Raw genomic sequence first — 21,164 nt, 5'->3', positions numbered from 1 at the left:
TAAGTAACTTCACATTGGGAAGTTGGGGAGTCAGTAGTGTAGAATAGGAGTAAGCTGATGGAAGTGACACTCAGAGACTTGGCAGACGATATTGAGTGCAGGACCAACAGTGTAAGGCTAGGCAGTTCTACCCTCGCTCTATGGCTTAATGGTAAGTAACTTCACATTGGGAAGTTGGGGAGTCAGTAGAATAGGAGTAAGCTGATAGAAGTGACATTCAAAGACTTGACTGACGATATTGAGAACAGGACCAACAGTGTAAGGCATGGCAGTTCTACCCTCACTCTATGGCTTAATGGTGAGTAACTTCACATTGGGAAGTTGGGGAGTCAGTAGTGTAGAATAGGAGTAAGCTGATAGAAGTGACATTCAGAGACTTGGCTGACTATATTGTATGCTGAACCAACAGTGTGAGACATGGCAGTTCTACCCTTGCTCTTTGGCTTAATGGTAAGTAACTTCACATTGGGAAGTTGGGGAGTCAGTAGTGTAGAATAGGAGTAAGCTGATAGAAGTGACATTCAGAGACTTGACTGACTATATTGTATGCTGAACCAACAGTGTGAGACATGACAGTTCTACCCTCGCTCTTTGGCTTAATGGTAAGTAACTTCACATTGGGAAGTTGGGGAGTCAGTAGTATAGAATAGGAGTAAGCTGATGGAAGTGACACTCAGAGACTTGGCAGACGATATTGAGTGCAGGACCAACAGTGTAAGGCATGGCAGTCCTACCCTCACTCTATGGCTTAATGGTGAGTAACTTCACATTGGGAAGTAGGGGAGTCAGTAGTGTAGAATAGTAGTAAACTGATAGAAGTGACATTCAGAGACTTGGCTGACTATATTGTATGCTGAACCAACAGTGTGAGACATGACAGTTCTACCCTCGCTCTTTGGCTTAATGGTGAGTAACTTCACATTGGGAAGTTGGGGAGTCAGTAGTGTAGAATAGGAGTAAGCTGATAGAAGTGACATTCAGAGACTTGGCTGACTATATTGTATGCTGAACCAACAGTGTGAGACATGACAGTTCTACCCTCGCTCTTTGGCTTAATGGTAAGTAACTTCACATTGGGAAGTTGGGGAGTCAGTAGTGTAGAATAGGAGTAAGCTGATAGAAGTGACATTCAGAGACTTGGCTGACTATATTGTATGCTGAACCAACAGTGTGAGACATGACAGTTCTACCCTCGCTCTTTGGCTTAATGGTGAGTAACTTCACATTGGGAAGTTGGGGAGTCAGTAGTGTAAAATAGGAGTAAGCTGATAGAAGTGACATTCAGAGACTTGGCTGACTATATTGTATGCTGAACCAACAGTGTGAGACATGACAGTTCTACCCTCACTCTATGGCTTAATGGTGAGTAACTTCACATTGGGAAGTTGGAGAGTCAGTAGTGTAGAATAGGAGTAAGCTGATAGAAGTGACATTCAGAGACTTGGCTGACTATATTGTATGCTGAACCAACAGTGTGAGACATGACAGTTCTACCCTCACTCTATGGCTTAATGGTGAGTAACTTCACATTGGGAAGTTGGGGAGTCAGTAGTGTAGAATAGGAGTAAGCTGATAGAAGTGACATTCAGAGACTTGGCTGACTATATTGTATGCTGAACCAACAGTGTGAGACATGACAGTTCTACCCTCGCTCTTTGGCTTAATGGTAAGTAACTTCACATTGGGAAGTTGGGGAGTCAGTAGTGTAGAATAGGAGTAAGCTGATAGAAGTGACATTCAGAGACTTGGCTGACTATATTGTATGCTGAACCAACAGTGTGAGACATGACAGTTCTACCCTCGCTCTTTGGCTTAATGGTGAGTAACTTCACATTGGGAAGTTGGGGAGTCAGTAGTGTAGAATAGGAGTAAGCTGATAGAAGTGACATTCAGAGACTTGGCTGACTATATTGTATGCTGAACCAACAGTGTGAGACATGACAGTTCTACCCTCACTCTATGGCTTAATGGTGAGTAACTTCACATTGGGAAGTTGGGGAGTCAGTAGTGTAGAATAGGAGTAAGCTGATAGAAGTGACATTCAGAGACTTGGCTGACTATATTGTATGCTGAACCAACAGTGTGAGACATGACAGTTCTACCCTCACTCTATGGCTTAATGGTGAGTAACTTCACATTGGGAAGTTGGGGAGTCAGTAGTGTAGAATAGGAGTAAGCTGATAGAAGTGACATTCAGAGACTTGGCTGACTATATTGTATGCTGAACCAACAGTGTGAGACATGGCAGTTCTACCCTCGCTCTTTGGCTTAATGGTAAGTAACTTCACATTGGGAAGTTGGGGAGTCAGTAGTGTAGAATAGGAGTAAGCTGATAGAAGTGACATTCAGAGACTTGACTGACTATATTGTATGCTGAACCAACAGTGTGAGACATGACAGTTCTACCCTCACTCTATGGCTTAATGGTGAGTAACTTCACATTGGGAAGTTGGGGAGTCAGTAGTGTAGAATAGGAGTAAGCTGATAGAAGTGACATTCAGAGACTTGGCTGACTATATTGTATGCTGAACCAACAGTGTGAGACATGACAGTTCTACCCTCACTCTATGGCTTAATGGTGAGTAACTTCACATTGGGAAGTTGGGGAGTCAGTAGTGTAGAATAGGAGTAAGCTGATAGAAGTGACATTCAGAGACTTGACTGACTATATTGTATGCTGAACCAACAGTGTGAGACATGACAGTTCTACCCTCACTCTATGGCTTAATGGTGAGTCACTTCACATTGGGAAGTTGGGGAGTCAGTAGTGTAGAATAGGAGTAAGCTGATAGAAGTGACATTCAGAGACTTGGCTGACTATATTGTATGCTGAACCAACAGTGTGAGACATGACAGTTCTACCCTCACTCTATGGCTTAATGGTGAGTCACTTCACATTGGGAAGTTGGGGAGTCAGTAGTGTAGAATAGGAGTAAGCTGATAGAAGTGACATTCAGAGACTTGGCAGACGATATTGTATGCTGAACCAACAGTGTGAGACATGACAGTTTTGTGCATAGTCATTGTCATTTTCTTCATTAACTTCCACCCAACCTGTTCCATCTTCCTAATCAGTTTTGCTGTCATTACTACATTAGATCTAGCAAGTCTTTGTTCTACCCCTAGATCTAGGTTGGTGTAGAATTGACAAAGTTTGAGGTCTACTCGCGTAGACTCGTCTTCATCATGAATTTGACTAATTTAGATCTCAAAATAAAAATGTATTACTTCCTCTATTCTGAGATAGTTCATGATCTGGGTTGTAGTCAGGGTCACTACCACACTATCATTACTTTCATTTTGAGATGTTTCAGGTTCAAAAAATATCACTTACAAAGTTGTCATTTAGGAACTCGTCTTCCGCTACTCTTCTAAGAGTATTTTCACTCGGTGTTGCCCTTGAACGATCCATATTACTTTCACAATTTCCTTACATTTTATTATAAACAAACATGTAAACATAACCACAACATTCTGACAGAACACTCACCAAAACAGCAGACCAACAACTATGAAACCAAAGCATCTCAGCTACAACGTCATTGCGACCGGCCTAGTTGATCGTAAACTTTAGTCCCTGTTACTGATTGATCAGCTGTGTGTTTGTGCACAATATAACTTTCTTAAAAGAGGTTTAAATTATGTTCTGTTTACTTTAAAAATAAAAAAAATATTGACATTATTGTAAAGCCTGATAACAATGATGCCAACTATATCTGTATCTGTGTCTACTGTTTTGTGTTTTAGAGGAGACACTTCAGAGGCAGAGGTCTGCAACACACCCTGGAGTACAGAACATACTGGGTCGCATGCCACGGGAGTTCCTGGCTGTGTCAGCACTCCGCTACTTCCCCCAGATCTCCACCCTGGCTGTAGGCTACAACACAAGCTGCTTCCAATTATGGGACTTGTCTTCTCTTACTATACTGTGAGTGTGAATCATTTGAGCATTTAATAGAACTATTTGTAGGCTATAACACAAGCTGCTTCAAGTTATGGGACTTGTCTTCTCTTACCATACTGTGAGTGTGAATCATTTGAGCATTTAATAGAACTATTTGTAGGCTATAACACAAGCTGCTTCAAGTTATGGGACTTGTCTTCTCTTACCATACTGTGAGTGTGAATCATTTGAGCATTTAATAGAACTATTTGTAGGCTATAACACAAGCTGCTTCAAGTTATGGGACTTGTCTTCTCTTACCATACTGTGAGTGTGAATCATTTGAGCATTTAATAGAACTATTTGTAGGCTATAACACAAGCTGCTTCAAGTTATGGGACTTGTCTTCTCTTACCATACTGTGAGTGTGAATCATTTGAGCATTTAATAGAACTATTTGTAGGCTATAACACAAGCTGCTTCAAGTTATGGGACTTGGTCTTCTCTTACCATACTGTGAGTGAGAATCATTTGAGCATCTATTAACACATTCACTGTGGCAAAAATACGAGGGAGGGATGCTAAAAATTTTTTTTGTCAAATCTTACGTTGTGTTGATAGAAGACGGGAATGATGTGTCAAACTGCAATTCCGGGGATGTGTCCGGTTAAGCTTGGGCCCACATGTGGGCCCGCCGCATATCCTGAGGGTAACGTAATGACGGAACTCTGACGCGATCTGAGTTTATTGATTGTACCGCACAGTCACTTATTTGCTGGATATAATCTAGTACAGTTCCTGTTACTATTTATTTCTCCCTGTTTCTCTCTGTTGCAATTGTTTCTCCCTTTTTTAGGGACTTACTGGACACTTCTTTGGGAATGAATTTCCCATCAGAACACAACGTTCCTGTGCAATAGGTTTTTTTGGACAACAGTTTAGAGGCTAGGGCGTAGCTATTATTAAAATTATCCATATAAACTGAGTGCCCGTGCCCCAAGTAATCCTTCAGAAGATGTAGGACCACTTTTTCAGTGTGTCCTTTACCTCCAACAATGTTGTCTAACTGACTGGAATACAACGAAAATTTTAGTATGAAACCCTGGTGGTCAGTAAGCGTGTATAATTTCACACCATACTTGTGACGCTTACCCTGGATGTACTGTCTGGAGTGTAACCTACCCCTCCAAAGCACCATAGCTTCGTCAAGTGACAATTCTTTTTGGGGGTAGTACATAGATTTCATTTTATTTTGTAAAATAAACAAACTTGATTTTTTCAGTAGGATTGGCATGATCGAGGCTGTTACCACTTGGCCTACTGAAGTGTAGACATCGCAAGATCGAGAGAAATCTGTCTCTGGACATAAATTAGCTAAAACATTTCAGGTTAAATAAATAGTCCGTTTTCCAATAGTCCTGCACACGGTTCATCTTGATGGTGCCGGTAAGGATCAAAATACCCAAAAATGTTTTTAATTCTGGCATTGTCAGATCCTTCCAGGCATTGATTCGGGATTTGGGGGTCAGGTTTGGCTGAGCATAAACATTGTTCAATGCATAAGACTTGCTTAGCTTGCAAATGTTCTGAAGGAAAATATCGCCCAGAAGGAGATTGAAAAAATCAATCGGAGAGCCAGTACCAGGAATCGGCACCAGCAATGAATCGACCAATTGACAAATTCAATGCTTTGTAACCCACCTGTATGAATGCTCCACGTTGGACATACCACTTCAATATCAGCCTCATCTTCACTGGTGTCTTCATCAGATGATGATTCTGAAGTGTTGTCAACAATCCTTTGCATAGGGTCAATAGATCCGTCACTGTCATTTTCGTCCATATTCCTAGCTCTACCACTACTGAGACCGAAACAACTAGGCTGAGAAGGATCCATTTTGGTAAACAAAAACAAACTAAACACTCACAATTAAAAAACACAATCGTAAAAATACACAAAAACACTTAAAAGAAGTGAACTTGAAAGTGGGCCCACATAGGGGCCAGCCACGCGCGGGTTACGCCAGAACGGAGGATACCAGGGATGACTCTTGGACGTCACTGAATACACGGCTGCAAATCGACCGTCTACTGCGAGTGGCGAGATCACACTGAGACAATGTTTGACAAATGGCGCGTGAGCCCTGATGTGGGCCCGCCGCACTGAACGGGTTTTTTTTCTCCCTTGGGGCGGCCTACTGCCATGCACTTAAGCTTCAAGGGCTTTTTGCGCACCCCGGAAACACACCATGAGGCCCACCGCTGAAAACAACCTATCAAGTCCTCCTGGGAAAATTCACCACCCCTGTCCAAACTACCAAATGTGCCATACCGCTCTCTTGCTATTGCAGGGCAATCAAAGAGCAGGTGCTCAGCAGTCTCCTCCTGCTCATTACACCTTCTACAGATCAGATCCTCCTGAAGGATGCCGACTCTGTGAAGATGCTTCCTCAGATGACCATGTCCCGTAATGAGACCAATAACCTAAGAAGACATTGATCTGTTTAATGAGAGAAGGTCTGAAGCCACCCTGGAGGAAGGTGACTGTAATACCATTCTACTTATTCTCAAACCCCAGATGCAACCTCCACCTTCTCTCATGCTCCACGCGAATCCATTTCGAGACAACCCTAGAGGATTCATACCTTGGAACACCGCAGAACGGTTGAGGGCCCGTCATAATAGTCGCTGAGCCCTGGTTGGCCAGGGCATCAGCTCTCTCGGTCCCAAGAATTCCCTCATGACCAGGAACCCAACAAACGGTTACATTGTTGATTCTGGCAAGGGAGGAAATAGCCTGATAGCAATCCCAAACCAGTTTGGATTTGCTCCTATATCGCACACGAAGATTCTCACGAGCACATTCCAATATAGCTTGTGACCTCCGCTTGAAAGACTGTCGGATACAGACAGACCCATAGGGACCACCAGCTCCCTACATGGTCTCACTCCTAGAATTCCAGCGTAGAGCCGTCTCTGAACCGTTCGAGCTCCGCTGGTGGAAGAGGTTTCCTTCCCTCTGACCAATCATCCCTAGAGGGTACAATAATCCTAAAGGGTCAAAGGAAAACTTTGTTGCATCTGATCAGAGATCATGTGCAGAAAATCCTCCTGTATCAGGGTGCTAATTCTGCAGTGCCCACCGCTGCAGCCTGACCAGAGTCACATCTGCTGAAGACAGTAGGCACTCCTCCTGGCCATAGCCCGAATGACAATGTCCAGTGGGGCAAGGTTAAGACAACAGTCCAGAGCCCCGCCTGGCGCACTAGGAAAAGCCCCAGTGATAGCAAGGCAGGCCATCCTTTGCAACAAGAGTGATGATGTAAATTCTGTATATAATTTTAAGTCTAGTTTAAGTCACAAACTGGTTAATTTGAAATCAAATAACACCAAAACTGTACGCATCATGCATTTAAATATCCAGTCAATAAGGAACAAGTTAAATGAGTTAGCTGTTATTTTAGATGAAGCCAATTGCGACATTGTCCTTATTAATGAGCACTGGCTGCACAAAATGGAAGTCTCCTTGTATGTTCCTGTAGGTTTTAGTTTAGCTGCTGCCTTTTGCAGAGAAAATGCTTATGGAGGTGCTTCTATTCTTGTTAATGACAATATTGCTTTTGAGGTGATTGATATCGCCCATTTAACCCAAATTGGTTTACTTGAAGCTGTTTGTATACATGTAAATATTTGGAATGTAATTTTTATATCTGTATATAGGACTCCTAGCTCTATGTGCCAAATGTTTTTGGCTAATCTTGATAATCTCTTATGCTTTATTCAAAGAAAAAAGCCTAAATGTAAAATTGTATTAGGGGGGGATTTTAATATTGACATTCTAAAGAGTGGAGAGCAAGACACTGTAATGTTTGTAAACCTTCTAAAATCATTCAATCTTTACTGCGTAAATAAACTCCCAACAAGAAATAACAGTTGTATTGACAATATAGCTACACAGACTTAGATAATAATTTGTATAAAAACCGCTTATGGAAGGAGAGAATCTCAGACCATTCTATTGTTTATTTTGAATTCACTGCTCCACTTACTGTTCCCCAAACTGTTAAAATCTCTTACAGGAAGCTAAGTGATTGAAACATTGCAAGAGTTCACAGAAATAAGTTCTTTATTAAATTGGAACTTGTTGTATAACATAGAAGATGTAGATATTGCATATGATTATTTTTTAAGTAAATTATCAATAGTATACAATAATAGTTGTCCAAGAAAAACTAAAAATGTTAAACAGAGAAATCAAAGTAAGAATAATACTTCTTGGTTTGACAGTGGCTTAAGAAAAATGAGAAGCACGGTAATTATGTTACAGGATTTGCTAAAAATTCCTCATTACAAAAACAATATATTACTTAAGAAGTGTTACATTGCCAAAAAGAAGTTTTACAGGAGTAAAATTAAAGAAGCAAAAATCTTGCATAATGAGAACATATTAAAAAATTCAAAGAATAAATGTTCAGCCGCATGGAAAATAATAAAGTCTGAGGTTGGTAATTACTATAAACGGGAAAATCCAATACCACCTATTACAGCTGAAGAATTTAATAACAAACTATTATATTGGCATTGGGAAAAATGTAGTTGATAGTGCTAAGGCAATTAATAAGAATAATATTAGTCATTTTTCCTTTCTAAGTAATGTTGAACAGCCTCCAGGAAACTTTTACTTGAAATATGTCAGCGAGCTTGATGTACTTAAGGTAATAAGATCATTAAAACCCTCTAACAGTGAAGATGTGTTTGGTTTTAGTAACAAAGTTATCAAACTTATTGCTGATGCTATTGTTAAGCCATTAACATTTTTGATCAATCTTTCATTTCACTGTTCTAAATTTCCAGATTGCTTAAAAAAGTCTAGGAGTATACCTCTTTTTAAGAAAGGTAATAAATCATGTATTGACAACTATAGAACAATATGTATTGTATCTGTGTTTTCAAAAATAATGGAGTCATGCGTTAAGAACCAACTGTTAGAATTCTTTGATCTATATAACATTTTAAGTAATAGCCAATTTGGCTTTCGTCCTGGTCGATCTACAACTAAAGCTCTAAATGAAGTTGTAACTAATATCATAAATAGCTTTGAGAACTGTGAATATGTTAATATGACTCTTGTGGATCTCAGTAAGGCCTTTGATAGTATATCACATGAAACTCTACTGAGTAAACTGAAATACTATGGTATTGATGATAAACCGTTGCACTTCCTTAAAACTTATCTTTGTGGCAGATTACACAAAGTCTCAGTGGCCGGTTCAGAATCCTCATTTCAGGAGGTCCTTGCTGGGGTTCCACAGGGGTCAGTTTTGGGCCCACTCTTGTTTTATTATGTATATAAATGATCTGCCATCCAATATTCCATGTAAGACTATTCTATATGCAGATGACACTTCTTTTTTAGTTACTGGCAAAGTTTTCCAAGAAGTGGAAGCACAAAATGACCGAGTGATGGAAATTGCAAACTCGTGCTTTGATGTCAACCATCTTAAAGTCAATGGGGATAAAACTGAAACAATTTGTTTCACATTAAAAAAGTTGCACATAGCAGAGAGCTGTATTAAGCCAGTGAAATTACTTGGAGTAACATTAGATCAAAAACTATCATGGGAAGCTCAAACTAACTCAGTAATTTCTAAACTATCTAAGGCTTGTTTTCTGTTACGTAAATTACAAAACTGTGTTGGTAGAAATATGTTGCTCTCTTCTTATTTCAGTGACTTTCACTCACACTTACTTTATGCCTCAATGCTCTGGGGTAACAGTAGTGGTGCCAGTCAAGTTTTTGCGTGGCAAAGAAAGGCAGTAAGAATTTTAGCCAATTTGGGTTATCAAGATGATTGTAAACAATGCTTTATTGACTACAATGTAATGACTGTTCCTGGCATTTTCATATTTCAAAATGTAATATATGTAAAGGAGAATTTTGAAGACTTTATCTGCTTTGATGAAATTCATGATTATGACACTAGGGGAGCTCGGGATATTGTTGCACCTTCCTCTAGACTTAGGAAAACATTAGTTAGCCATAAATATTTACAAATTAAATGTTTTAACAAATTACCTCAAACGTTTAGAAGCTTAGAACTTCAACCATTTGCAGCTAAACTGTCGAACTGGCTTATAAGTAAGGCATTTTATTCCCTTGAAGAATTTTTTGCTACGAATTGTTACCTTCCTTAGGCCTGGAATGGAGTTGTTGTTTAGTTGTAATTTAATTCATTGTTTCAACTATTTATTTTGTTATGTATTTACTAATACTACAGTTACATTTTTTAAATTGACAAATACACTGTACGAATTAGTTCAATATATTATATCAGTTAATGACATTCAAATAAACTAAGTAGCCTTATAATATTTTTATTTATTATATTAGTTATATTGACGTTGTCTATAGCAATTGTAATATTGACAAATGACAATAAAGATATTCTGATTCTGATTCCTTTGGATACCCGCCAGATGAGCTACCACCGTCTTGGCCTCCGTTTTTGGCCACCAACCGACAGCTCCGTACATTAGTGCAGGTCTGACCACGGAAACATAAAGCCAGTACAAGAGCCTCGGCTTCAGTCCCCAGGGCCCACCTATCACACGTCTGCATTGCATTAGAGACCATTTCCCCCTGGCAATGACCCTTTCTAGATGAGGTCCCCAGTTTAGAACCCTATCTAGGATCACGCCCAGGTACTTGACCTCAGACTTCAGCTCAACGGGAGAGCCTTTGAACAGAAAGGGACCAATGCCCTCCATCTGTCGCCTCCTGGTAAAGGCAACCTAGGTGGGGTTGACAGTGAGGCCAACCTCATCGCACCAATTTCCCACCATGTTCAGAGCAGCATTAAGACATAATAAGACATTTTATTTATCCTTCAGCATGTTACATACATTGCAATAGATATTGTCATTCTCAGTTTTTATCCTTAGGTATACTCAAGGATTAGAAATTAGATATAATACAAGTACTAATATTCAGATGAAATGTTGTACAACTTTTACAACTTCTTACTACTTAATAGGCTACAACTTCATATCATATCTTTTATGGCTTTATAATATTCGTCTAATTTATAGAATGGATTTCTAGATAGCCAGTCATGTAACACTACTGAAAACTTTTTCTCTGCTAGATTTTGCCATGCAGCAGGTAGACTATTGTACATTTTTAAGCCCTGATACTTATGGTAATTCATGGTTCTAGTTAACCTATACCTTGGTAATTCAAGCTTATTACTATTTCTGGTGTTATGGTAATGCGTCATGTTTCTTAAAAGGTATTTGTTAAAATCTTTCTTAACTAAAAGTAAAACGTCAAATATATACAAATTTACAATGGTTAAAATACTGGTTTTTACAAAAAGTGGTCTACAATGAGTTAATGGCTTAGAGCCAGTTAATATTCTTACTGCTTTTTTCTGCAGGATTAAAATCTTCTCTATGCCTACCCCATTCCCCCATACCACTAAACCATACCTTATAATACTCTCAAAAAATGAGTAGTAGGCCATTTGTACATAACTGGTAGTTACATGATTCCTTAAATTAGCAAGTAAAAATATTACTCTAGACAATTTTTTACAAACACTATCAATGTGACATTTCCATGAAAGTTTAGAATCAATATTTATTCCTAACAAGGTAACTAGATTATTAACATCATGTTTTATATTTACAGATTTCAAAGAAACAAGTAACTTTTGAGTTTTATCTTTGTTTAATCGAAGGCCATTGATTTCAAACCAAGAGGTTGCCTCCAACAAAGTGCCCTCAGACAACAAATCAAGCTGTTCCATATTTTTATGTACATTAAGGAAAGAGGTATCATCAGCATAAATTGTGGTAAAGTTTAACAGATTGAAACTTAAGTCATTTATTAAAATTAAGAATAGTAATGGCCCCAAAACTGACCCTTGAGGGACTCCAATATTTATTTCAACAATTTTGGATCTCTTTCCTCCTATCTCAACTAATTGTTTACGATCTTTGAGATAAGATTCCAAGACAGCTAGGTTTGCACCATGAAAACCATAAAATTGCAATTTTGCCAACAATACGTCATGCTGCACAGTATCAAAGACTTTGCTAAGATCACATAAAGTGACCTGAGCTGCACAACCGCCTTCTAAAGTTAATAAAATTTGTTCCACAAGAGTATCTATGGCCTGTACAGTTGATCTTCCAGTGCGGTAGCCAAATTGACTGTCACTAAATAGATTATGGGATTCAAAATAGTGACAGATCTGAATCTTGAGCACTTTCTCATAAATTTTAGCCAACACTGGTATACATGAGATCGGACGATAACTACTTGGTTTGATAGGATCCCCTTTTTTGAAAATGGGCACCACTCTACTTAACTTTAAAAAATCAGGAAATGTCCCTTCTATAATATTACGATTTATACAATATGTTAGAGGCTCCAATATTTCCAAAACAACTTCTTTTAAAAGATCACTGGACATACCATAAACATCTCTCGTTGCTGAACTTTTAAGAGATATAATTATATTATACACCTCATTCAAAGACACTGTACAAAAAGCAAAATTAAAAAATGACTTCATTGTAGTGCATGATCCAAGACACCTCACTGCTGAACTGGGAGAAGCATTCATTTTAGAACTGATTTCTTCCACTGAGGTTTTACAAAAACTGTTGAACTCATCTGGTTGGATATTTGGTTTCGTATTGGTTGAAGAAGTCTTCCCTGCTGCTCTGTTGATGATGGTCCATGCAGCTTTACATTTGTTTGAAGAACTTTCAATTATTTCCTCATTTTTCGCCCTCTTGGCTTCCTTCAAAGCAGATCTATAATGGCCCCTCAAATTCTTCAACAGAGTTAAAAGCTGATCATTTCCTTGTTTTCTGCACAAGTCTTTACACAGTAAAATATTGTTCTTCATAATAGCAAGCTGTGGTGTATACCAATTCAAACTTGGCTTACCTTTTTTGTTAAGCTCCAGATTAGACTTACACACCTTTTTTTGGAAAGACTTTTCAAATAAAACCAAAAATGTATTGAAAAATTTTTCAAAACAAATACAGGCAGACTCATTCTGTTGCAAAGTTGCCATAAAATCTTCTTTCGCCAACATTTTTCTAAACTTCACTATTTTGCTTTTTGTTATTGGCCTAAACACAACCTGCGTTTTATTTTTTACCAAGCCATTAGTGGACATACACAAACTATCTAAATATATTTCTAAATACAGAGCATCATGATCAGATAAATCTGGTCTCAGAATCTCACACTTATAATTTTGTAAATCTATATTGGTAATTATATTGTCTAAACAAGATTCACCTCGTGTGGGTTTGTTATTTGTGCAATACATATTATATTGTCTGAGTATATTTAAAAAACTATCAACACTATTTTTTTGAGTTAAAACGTCAAATTCTGCATTTATATCTCCACCTATGACAATTTTACATTTTAGGCCAACCAAGTATCTTAAAAGCACTTCTAGGGTTTGCAGAAAAATATCAGTCCTTCCCTTAGGTGATCTATAAAGCGAAACTATTATTACATTTTCATTAACGAGTTCTATACCAGTCACTTCAAAATGGAGTTCTTGACAATACATGCTTAAGTCTATTGTTTTAAAAATAGAATTGCTCTCAACAAAAATGCTCACACCACCATGGTTATGCTGGCTGCGACAAAAACTGTTTCCCAGTAAAAAATGCTCTGGAACTAGAAGCCCAACTTCTTCTGACTGCAACCAATGCTCTGCAATGCAGATCACTGTACAGTTATTCTCGTTGATCACCACTTCTAATTCCTCCATTTTGCACTTAATTCCTTGTATATTTATAAATAACAACTTAATATTTGCAGAATTCTTTACAATAGTACGCTCAATAGTATCTGTATTATTATCACATAGTGCTATTTCGTTAGCTCTTCTTCCTTGTCCCTCAAGTTTAAAGTAATTTCACTGTCGGTGGTCACTTCAGCAGGATTACTAACTATTTTTCTATTCATCACATTGATAATTTCCTGTGCCAACCATCTTTTCCCCTTGATGTTAAAGTGCATGCCGTTGCGAGTGAAAAGTTCTCTACCGGCATTGCTTGCTTCGACCAGTCTTACATTATTATATATCTTAACTATTTCCTTCACTTCAAAATTGGTTTTTTGAATTTCCTTATTTACACATGACCACTCAGGAAGGTCGTAACGGTTTGGTACATCTACTAAGACAACATTTTTTTCTTTAACTTGATTTAGAGTTTCAGAGATACTCATTAAAAACTCTTTAGATTCATTGTGGGCTATATCATTTGTACCTGATATAATGACTAACAGATCTTGTTCTTTAGAAACCTCATTTGTAATATTGTTCCTATCACAAATTTGCTTGGTACGTCCATTTGGTTTAACAAACCCTACTGCCTCAAAGCTGTCTTGTAAACCATTCAAATGCCAGGCTAGGTCTCTGCCATGGCTATCTGCACAAACCAACATTCTGTTCCTTTGACCACTGCTGCTCTGTACCTCTACATAATTTTCCACACTTTCATGTGTGTCGTCATCAATTTGGAGAACATGAAACGGATTTTCAGTAACAAAGCTGTTTGTTACAGATGATTTTAGTTTATGTTTTTTATTTACTTTTTTTGTATTGTGAACTAAGGGAGGTAACTGTTTCAAACACAAAGTTTCTGGTAGAGAACCACATGGCAAGCTAAGTCTGCTCTTACTGTGTTTAGATTTCCTGACTGTAATAAATTCTTCTACCGGGGTTTTCTTCATTTCTGTCATTATATTTTCCATTTTTATAATTTCTTTAGTATTTTTTCAATAACATATGTTCCAAATGAACTTTTTCACTTTTTAAGTTTTTTATTTCTTGTTGTGCTTGAAATAAATCTTCATTTAATGTTTTTACTACTTCATCCATATTTTGTAATTGTTCTTTTAAAACCTCATTAAGTTCATCAGTTGTCATATCTATGCCCTCATCCGCACTGCAGAGGATTGTTTTTTTGTTCAAACATTTAACACACACCCATTTTATTTTTGATTTCTCAATATTACGGAAATCATCAATAGAAAGATTTGTACACTTAAAATGATACCAGTTCAAGCACTCTGTACAAAGTATAGCCCTAACATTTCTTCCCACATTTTTAAAACAATCCCCACATGGGTATTTCTCAACGTTTTTCTTCATATTCAGATTAATTTGTGAATAAATAAATAAAATTTGGATGAAACTAAAATCTACAATGAGTCAACACTCAGTGAGGAACTTCTCACAAAATTTGTAAATAAACAAATGAATAAGGTCTGATAAGCAGTATATATTGATTACTGATAATCTGTTGAAACTAGTTATCAGTAGCAGCTCACAACCAGGTCCAAAGGTGAGCACTGCCTTATCTATAGAGAGGTCCCTTCTTATCTCTGTCCCATCTAATCTTGCTTGCAATAATATACCAATATTTTCAGAAACTTATTGTGAAAAAAATAAAAAATGTGAGATATTACCTCAATGTTGTTAAAGCTGTTTATTTGTAACTGTACCTGTTGTCAAACTGAACAATAAGGTGTAAATTTCATTTACCATTTCTTTAAAAAACTAATGAAATTTCTTAAAAAATCAGAGAGCACAACATGAACACAAACACCACCTGTAGAAGCTGAATGCACATGCCAGGTCATGCCATTGGTCAGTTCCGTGATTGTTGTGTTGAACTTGCCACTCACAAGAATCACAATATCATCTGTGTACCCTTGTGCAAAGACACCGCTGCTATTTAAAGAATTTAGCAGGTCATCTACAACCAGGTTCCACAGAAGAGGAGAGAGGACGCCGCCCTGCGGACAGCCCCTCATAATTTTCGCACTAACACTTGCTCCCATGAGGGTTATGACGTCAACCCTGTCCGTGAGCAAGGCCCACTGAATAGGTTAAAACTGGTTGTAGGCTATAACACAAGCTTCTTCTAATTATTGGATTTGTGTTCTCACCTTATTGTGAGTGTCATTATTTGAGCACTTATTAAAACTAGCTACTTCCATTTGGTAATATTCATAGAACTCTTTAATTATTCCTAGAAACATAGCTGTTTTTGAAACTTGTCATATCAAAGCTCAGTTCATATGTACATTTCACTGTTTCTTCATGCAATGTAGATAATCTCACGTTAGAATTTCAATTAGTCTGTCACAATCATCAATGCTTATATGAATGTACATGTGAAAATATTGGATTTGTTGACCCAGTTAAGTAGTTAGGCGTTTTTATTGATAGTAAGTTAAAGTGGAATAAACATGTGGAGTACTTGGAATCAAAGCTCAAAAAAATCAATTATGCTTTATATTATATAAGGAACTTTTTAAGGAGGGAGCATTTAAATTCTCTTTACAGATCTTGGTTTGAAAGTACAGCTCGTTATGGCATCATTCATTATGGGGGGACTTACCCTACAGTATTCAAATCAATTGTAATGTTACAAAGGTTTGCAATAAGAACTATCTGTTTTATAAAAAAATCAGAGAGTATGTCTTATTTATTTTTGCAGAATAATTATCTTACAATTGATCAGTTGTATTTGTTGACTGGTTTGTTGCATACATATGTTTTTTGGCAAATATAGCTTGAAACAATTTAACCCTCCTACCCGAACTTCGCAATTCATTACTGTTTCAACGCCCAATTTCAGAAAAGAATTTTGTAGAAGACAGTTTTGTTTTGTTGGAAAAGAAAATTTCAATAAGATTATTGTACACTTTGGTAAAGACATTTTAAATGAGGGGAAACCTCGTTTTAAAATGAAAGTTAAGAGCGCAATTCTCAAAAACGAAATTAATATATAGTAATGGTATTAGTCTACATCTCAGAAGCATAGCTTATATATTTTGTGTATTGACAAATTTCATAATTAGTAAATCGTTTTAAACTTTGTTCGCATTAAAAATATATTTATTGAATGTTAATTATATATGGTTTATTGTTGATATTTCTTTTAGAATTTATTGTATATTGTTCTTGATCTGTAGTTCTTTACTGTATATTATTGTTGGTTTGTATTTGTTTATTTATTGCAATTTTTTTGTTAGATGTAGCTTTAAAAAATGTATTGTTGGTAATAGTAGTTTATTTGTTGTTGATATTTTTGTGAAAATTGGCAGTTAAATAATTTGCCACGGAATCTACTGTTCAAATACTTGTTCTGTTAAACATAGAAAATACATGTTACTTTGTTAAAAGTTAAAAGTGTTGATATAATGACAAACTAATAATTGTATCAAGACTGGCTGACAACTAATAATATATGCCTTAATTAATTTTGTTTCTTGTGTTAATAGTATTTCCGCGCAAGCTCTGTGAGCTCTCGGATTGTTTAAAAGTATTGTAAACTTTCTTTAAATAAAGCATTTGTCTACTGAGTCCCTGATGTTTGTAAAGGTATACGTCGGCACTGCTGGAGGCGATGTTACCTGTGTTCTCATTTATGCTCCTGGAGCCTTCAGACGACCCTCGCCATGTCTGCTACCTGTGGTCCTTGCACCACTCTGTAGATGAGGATAATCTCCCCTTCGCCGGAATGTACCTTCTCAACTATCGGGAGAAACACTTCAGCAACTACAGCATGGTTCCATACTACCGGGTAATAACATATTGATTTTATAACGAAATATTTATGTATTGATTTAAATGAAAGACCCCTTGTAACATTAGGACATCTAAAATTAGCTATCTTCTCCTTCTTTGTTGATTTTGTACCTTTACGTCATTACCTGTTCAAGTATGTTTGCAAGTCAACCATTTTGACAAATTGTTTACTTGACTAGCAAATGTAAATTACATTTTGTTTGTATATTCTTCTTGGTCTAGCATTTATTCTACACTCATGTGTTTCTTTGGCATCCTGTTTCTCAATTTTTGACTATTTAAACCACCTCAACCATTTGTTATTTTACTAGAATTTAACTTTATTAAGTATATCACGAAAATAATTTAAAGTGTCTATTCCTTCATGTGAAGTACTTACAGGATTGGATTTTATGCTTCCAACTTTGAAGATCAATGTGGTAATTTCTTTCCACAGGGATTCTCATCGTGTTCGATCCGTTATCAGTTAGACTTGGGAACAGAGCTGGACAATGTGGTCAGTGGCCGTATCATCTCCTGCCAGGGACTCCACCGCAGCCACACCAAGTCTACTCCTGCTTGGCAACAGGAAGGTATATGATTTCACTCAGTTATCAATGACACGCTGACTTCTTGCAATGTTCCACACTGTTTTGCTTATTTATGTGTTTCAAAATGTATTATGTTGTAAAATGCATTTACAACCTCACCATCTAAAAAAAACAAAAAGAAAAAATTATATACTATTCATCAAAACTTTTTTTAGAGAAAAGTGGTAATTGTTTTGAATTATCTTTATTTCCTTAAGCATGTTTTTCTGAAAAGAATGATATATAACACATGATCTTTGAATGTATATTTGTATCTAAAAAGTGGCTATTAAGAAACTATGTATTTTGCTTCAAAACAGCCCAGAACTTTAAAGTGATTTAATTACCACTTGGAGGGTTAACCGAACAACAGCAGACACTACAAGTCGTTGGTCGACCATATCTGAGGATGGACTGGAAATAAATAAACATTTTGTATATAGTTAAAAGGTACAAAGAATGTAAATGTTTAAAAGGTGACAACTCTGATAAGTTAAGTCCCAGTTTTGCTTGTTACCTAGGAGGTTGACAAAGACTACTATTCTGACTCACATCTCCATCAGCTGATATAGCTGGTATATCACAATGTCATAGCATAAAAGGTACACAGAATGTAAATGTTTAAAAGGTGACAACTCTGATAAGTTAAGTCCCAGTTTTGCTTGTTACCTAGGAGGTTGACAAAGACTACTATTCTGACTCACATCTCCATCAGCTGATATAGCTGGTATATCACAATGTCATAGCATAAAAGGTACACAGAATGTAAATGTTTAAAAGGTGACAACTCTGATAAGTTAAGTCCCAGTTTTGCTTGTTACCTATGAGGTTGACAAAGACTACTATTCTGACTCTCATCTCCATCAGCTGACGTAGCTGGTATATCATAATGTCATCAGTTTAAATTAAAGCAGCTCTTTCTTTGGGTCTGTGAGTGCATCGATATTTTCTAAACTACTTAACAGATTTTGATACCGTTTTCACTGTTAGCTTCGTTATGATCTATGGCAGGTTTCTAGATATCAAAATCAATATTGTATTCATAGAAAGTAAAGAAAAGTTTGCATAATGTTAAAATTTATATTTTTGAGTGCTTTCATTGTTAATACTGACTAAACCTTACGACTTGTAATAAAATAATGCACTGCAGAGTACATTTCGAACAGACCTACATTAAAGTCTCTGAGGGTATATATCTATCTCAAAAGAAACCTCACAATAATAACTTTTCTCGTTTAAAGTGAACATTTTTATTAGCATTTCCGAAGCTATTTAGATCAATAAAATATCCATATCAAAGCATAAATATGAAGTCAAGTTACTCAAATCACATTACTAATTCTAGAAATGAGATAAGTATTACCCGTGTGTTTTGGTTGCGCGAAATATGATCAAAGAACAGCATCTGAGTTCTGATTGGTCGAGTGGGCATCATACCACACTTCATTACAAAGTAGTGAATTACAAAGTACAATGGTGATATCGAAGATTAACTAAGGTCAAGTAAAACCGATTAGTAATTTTAATACCTTAGTACGCTTTTAGATCATCTAATTTAGCAGTTATTGTAGGATTCAAATGATGATATTAACACATTACTAAAACAATCATATATCAGGCCATATGAAAATAAATTAGATCTTAACACTAACATGAGACTTTTATTGATCTATTCAAGAAAACAGGTATTTTGCAGAATTATTACTCAGAGTTGGTAATGGAAATTTACTACAAGTCAATGGTAGAATAATTTGGACAATGGAAATCTTTGTGTTCTGGTAAATGGCGTTCTATAATTGCTTGACCTAGTATATCCCGATATCAATAATGTAAGTTGTAAAACTATAGCTTGGTTCAGGGAGAGAGCAATTCTACACTTACAAACGAACAAAAAGACAAATTAAATACTTTAATTCTTTCAAAAATTGGTTCACAGATGCAAACATACTTTTCTGTAGATACTATGCTAGATCTTGATGAGGCAATTCACTTTCCTAAAGAATTCCTGAATTCCTTGTAGCCCTCTACAATACCTCTGCATAAACTAGTTTTGAAAGTAGAGTGTCTTGTAATTTTACTACATAACCTTAATCCCCCTAAATTATGCAATGGTACTTATTTACTGATAAGATCTTTAAACACCTACATAATAGGATGCACAATGCTGACTGGATGTGGAACTGGAGAAGTTGTTTTGATTCCTCCGAATTTTTTAATCCCTACAGACTTATCTTTCAAATTTCAGCTGCTGAAATTTCCTGTAAAATTATCTTTTGTGAAGACCATTAATAAGCCACTCGGTCAAACTCTGGTTTTCAAATCATACACTGGTTTTTGTCTTTGCAAAACCTATTTTTCAAATATTCTTTTAGAATAGGTGCTAAATAAGTGTTATACAGGGTGAGCATTTACAGCTGTCTAATAACTGACTTCCACACTTTTTCTATCTCTTTTCTCCATAATTTGGCCTCTCCGAATCCGTTAAAATTATTTTCAATTTTGAAAAATGCCCCTAAAGGGCCCAATTTGGGGGGTAGGGGTACTTTTTGGGGAATTTTCAAATGTAAACATGGGTCATGTGATACATCAATTTAAAGGTCTAATTACACCAAACATTTTGGCGCAAACAAAAGTTAATTATCTTTAACCGTATGTACAGGGTGTACCAAAACGTTTTGAAATAGGACTTTAAAATAAAGTACCGTGTTACCCTACCTACAATACGGAACAGCTCCAGATTTTTTTCCTAACTTGCTATTGACCTATTTATCAATGAAATATGTGGTACGGGCATTTTTCACTGGATTTTATAAATTTCAAAAATATTCAAAATTTAAGAATACAAAAATTCTAACACTCAAAATCCTTAAATAGCAACATATAATAAATTTTATATCAAATAAAAGGTCTTTTTAAAACAAACATTTTTTGTATTTAACTTTTTTTCCTATCTCTTACTGTTTCAAAATGGCAGCCGAAAAACTGAATTACGTATGTCTGTTTACAAAATGTAACAAATTATTTTAAATGATATGAAATAAAAATATGTCCTTTTTAATTTTCTTAATA

The 21,164-nt window shown here is 36.4% G+C and overlaps 1 protein-coding gene across 4 annotated transcripts in view; it reads left to right on the top strand.

The window, feature by feature from the left end:
* LOC124360939 (protein ELYS-like) overlaps positions 1–21,164 on the top strand; it is a 29,320-nt gene that overhangs the window by 2,831 nt on the left and 5,325 nt on the right. For 3 of the 4 annotated variants that reach the window (XM_046814957.1, XM_046814959.1, XM_046814958.1), the window contains exons 3-5: positions 3,748–3,928; positions 17,320–17,521; positions 17,963–18,098. In XM_046814957.1, coding sequence (XP_046670913.1) covers positions 3,748–3,928; positions 17,320–17,521; positions 17,963–18,098 — 519 coding nt within the window. Of the gene's footprint in view, positions 1–28; positions 152–3,747; positions 3,929–17,319; positions 17,522–17,962; positions 18,099–21,164 lie in introns of those variants that run through there. The other variant, XM_046814960.1, reaches the window with a different exon arrangement.

This window comes from Homalodisca vitripennis, chromosome 4 (genome assembly GCF_021130785.1).
Source record: "Homalodisca vitripennis isolate AUS2020 chromosome 4, UT_GWSS_2.1, whole genome shotgun sequence".
Classification (NCBI taxonomy): Eukaryota; Metazoa; Arthropoda; class Insecta; order Hemiptera; family Cicadellidae; genus Homalodisca; species Homalodisca vitripennis.
The sequence above is the reverse complement of the archived record's forward strand: the minus strand, read 5'-3'. Positions and strand labels throughout refer to the sequence as shown.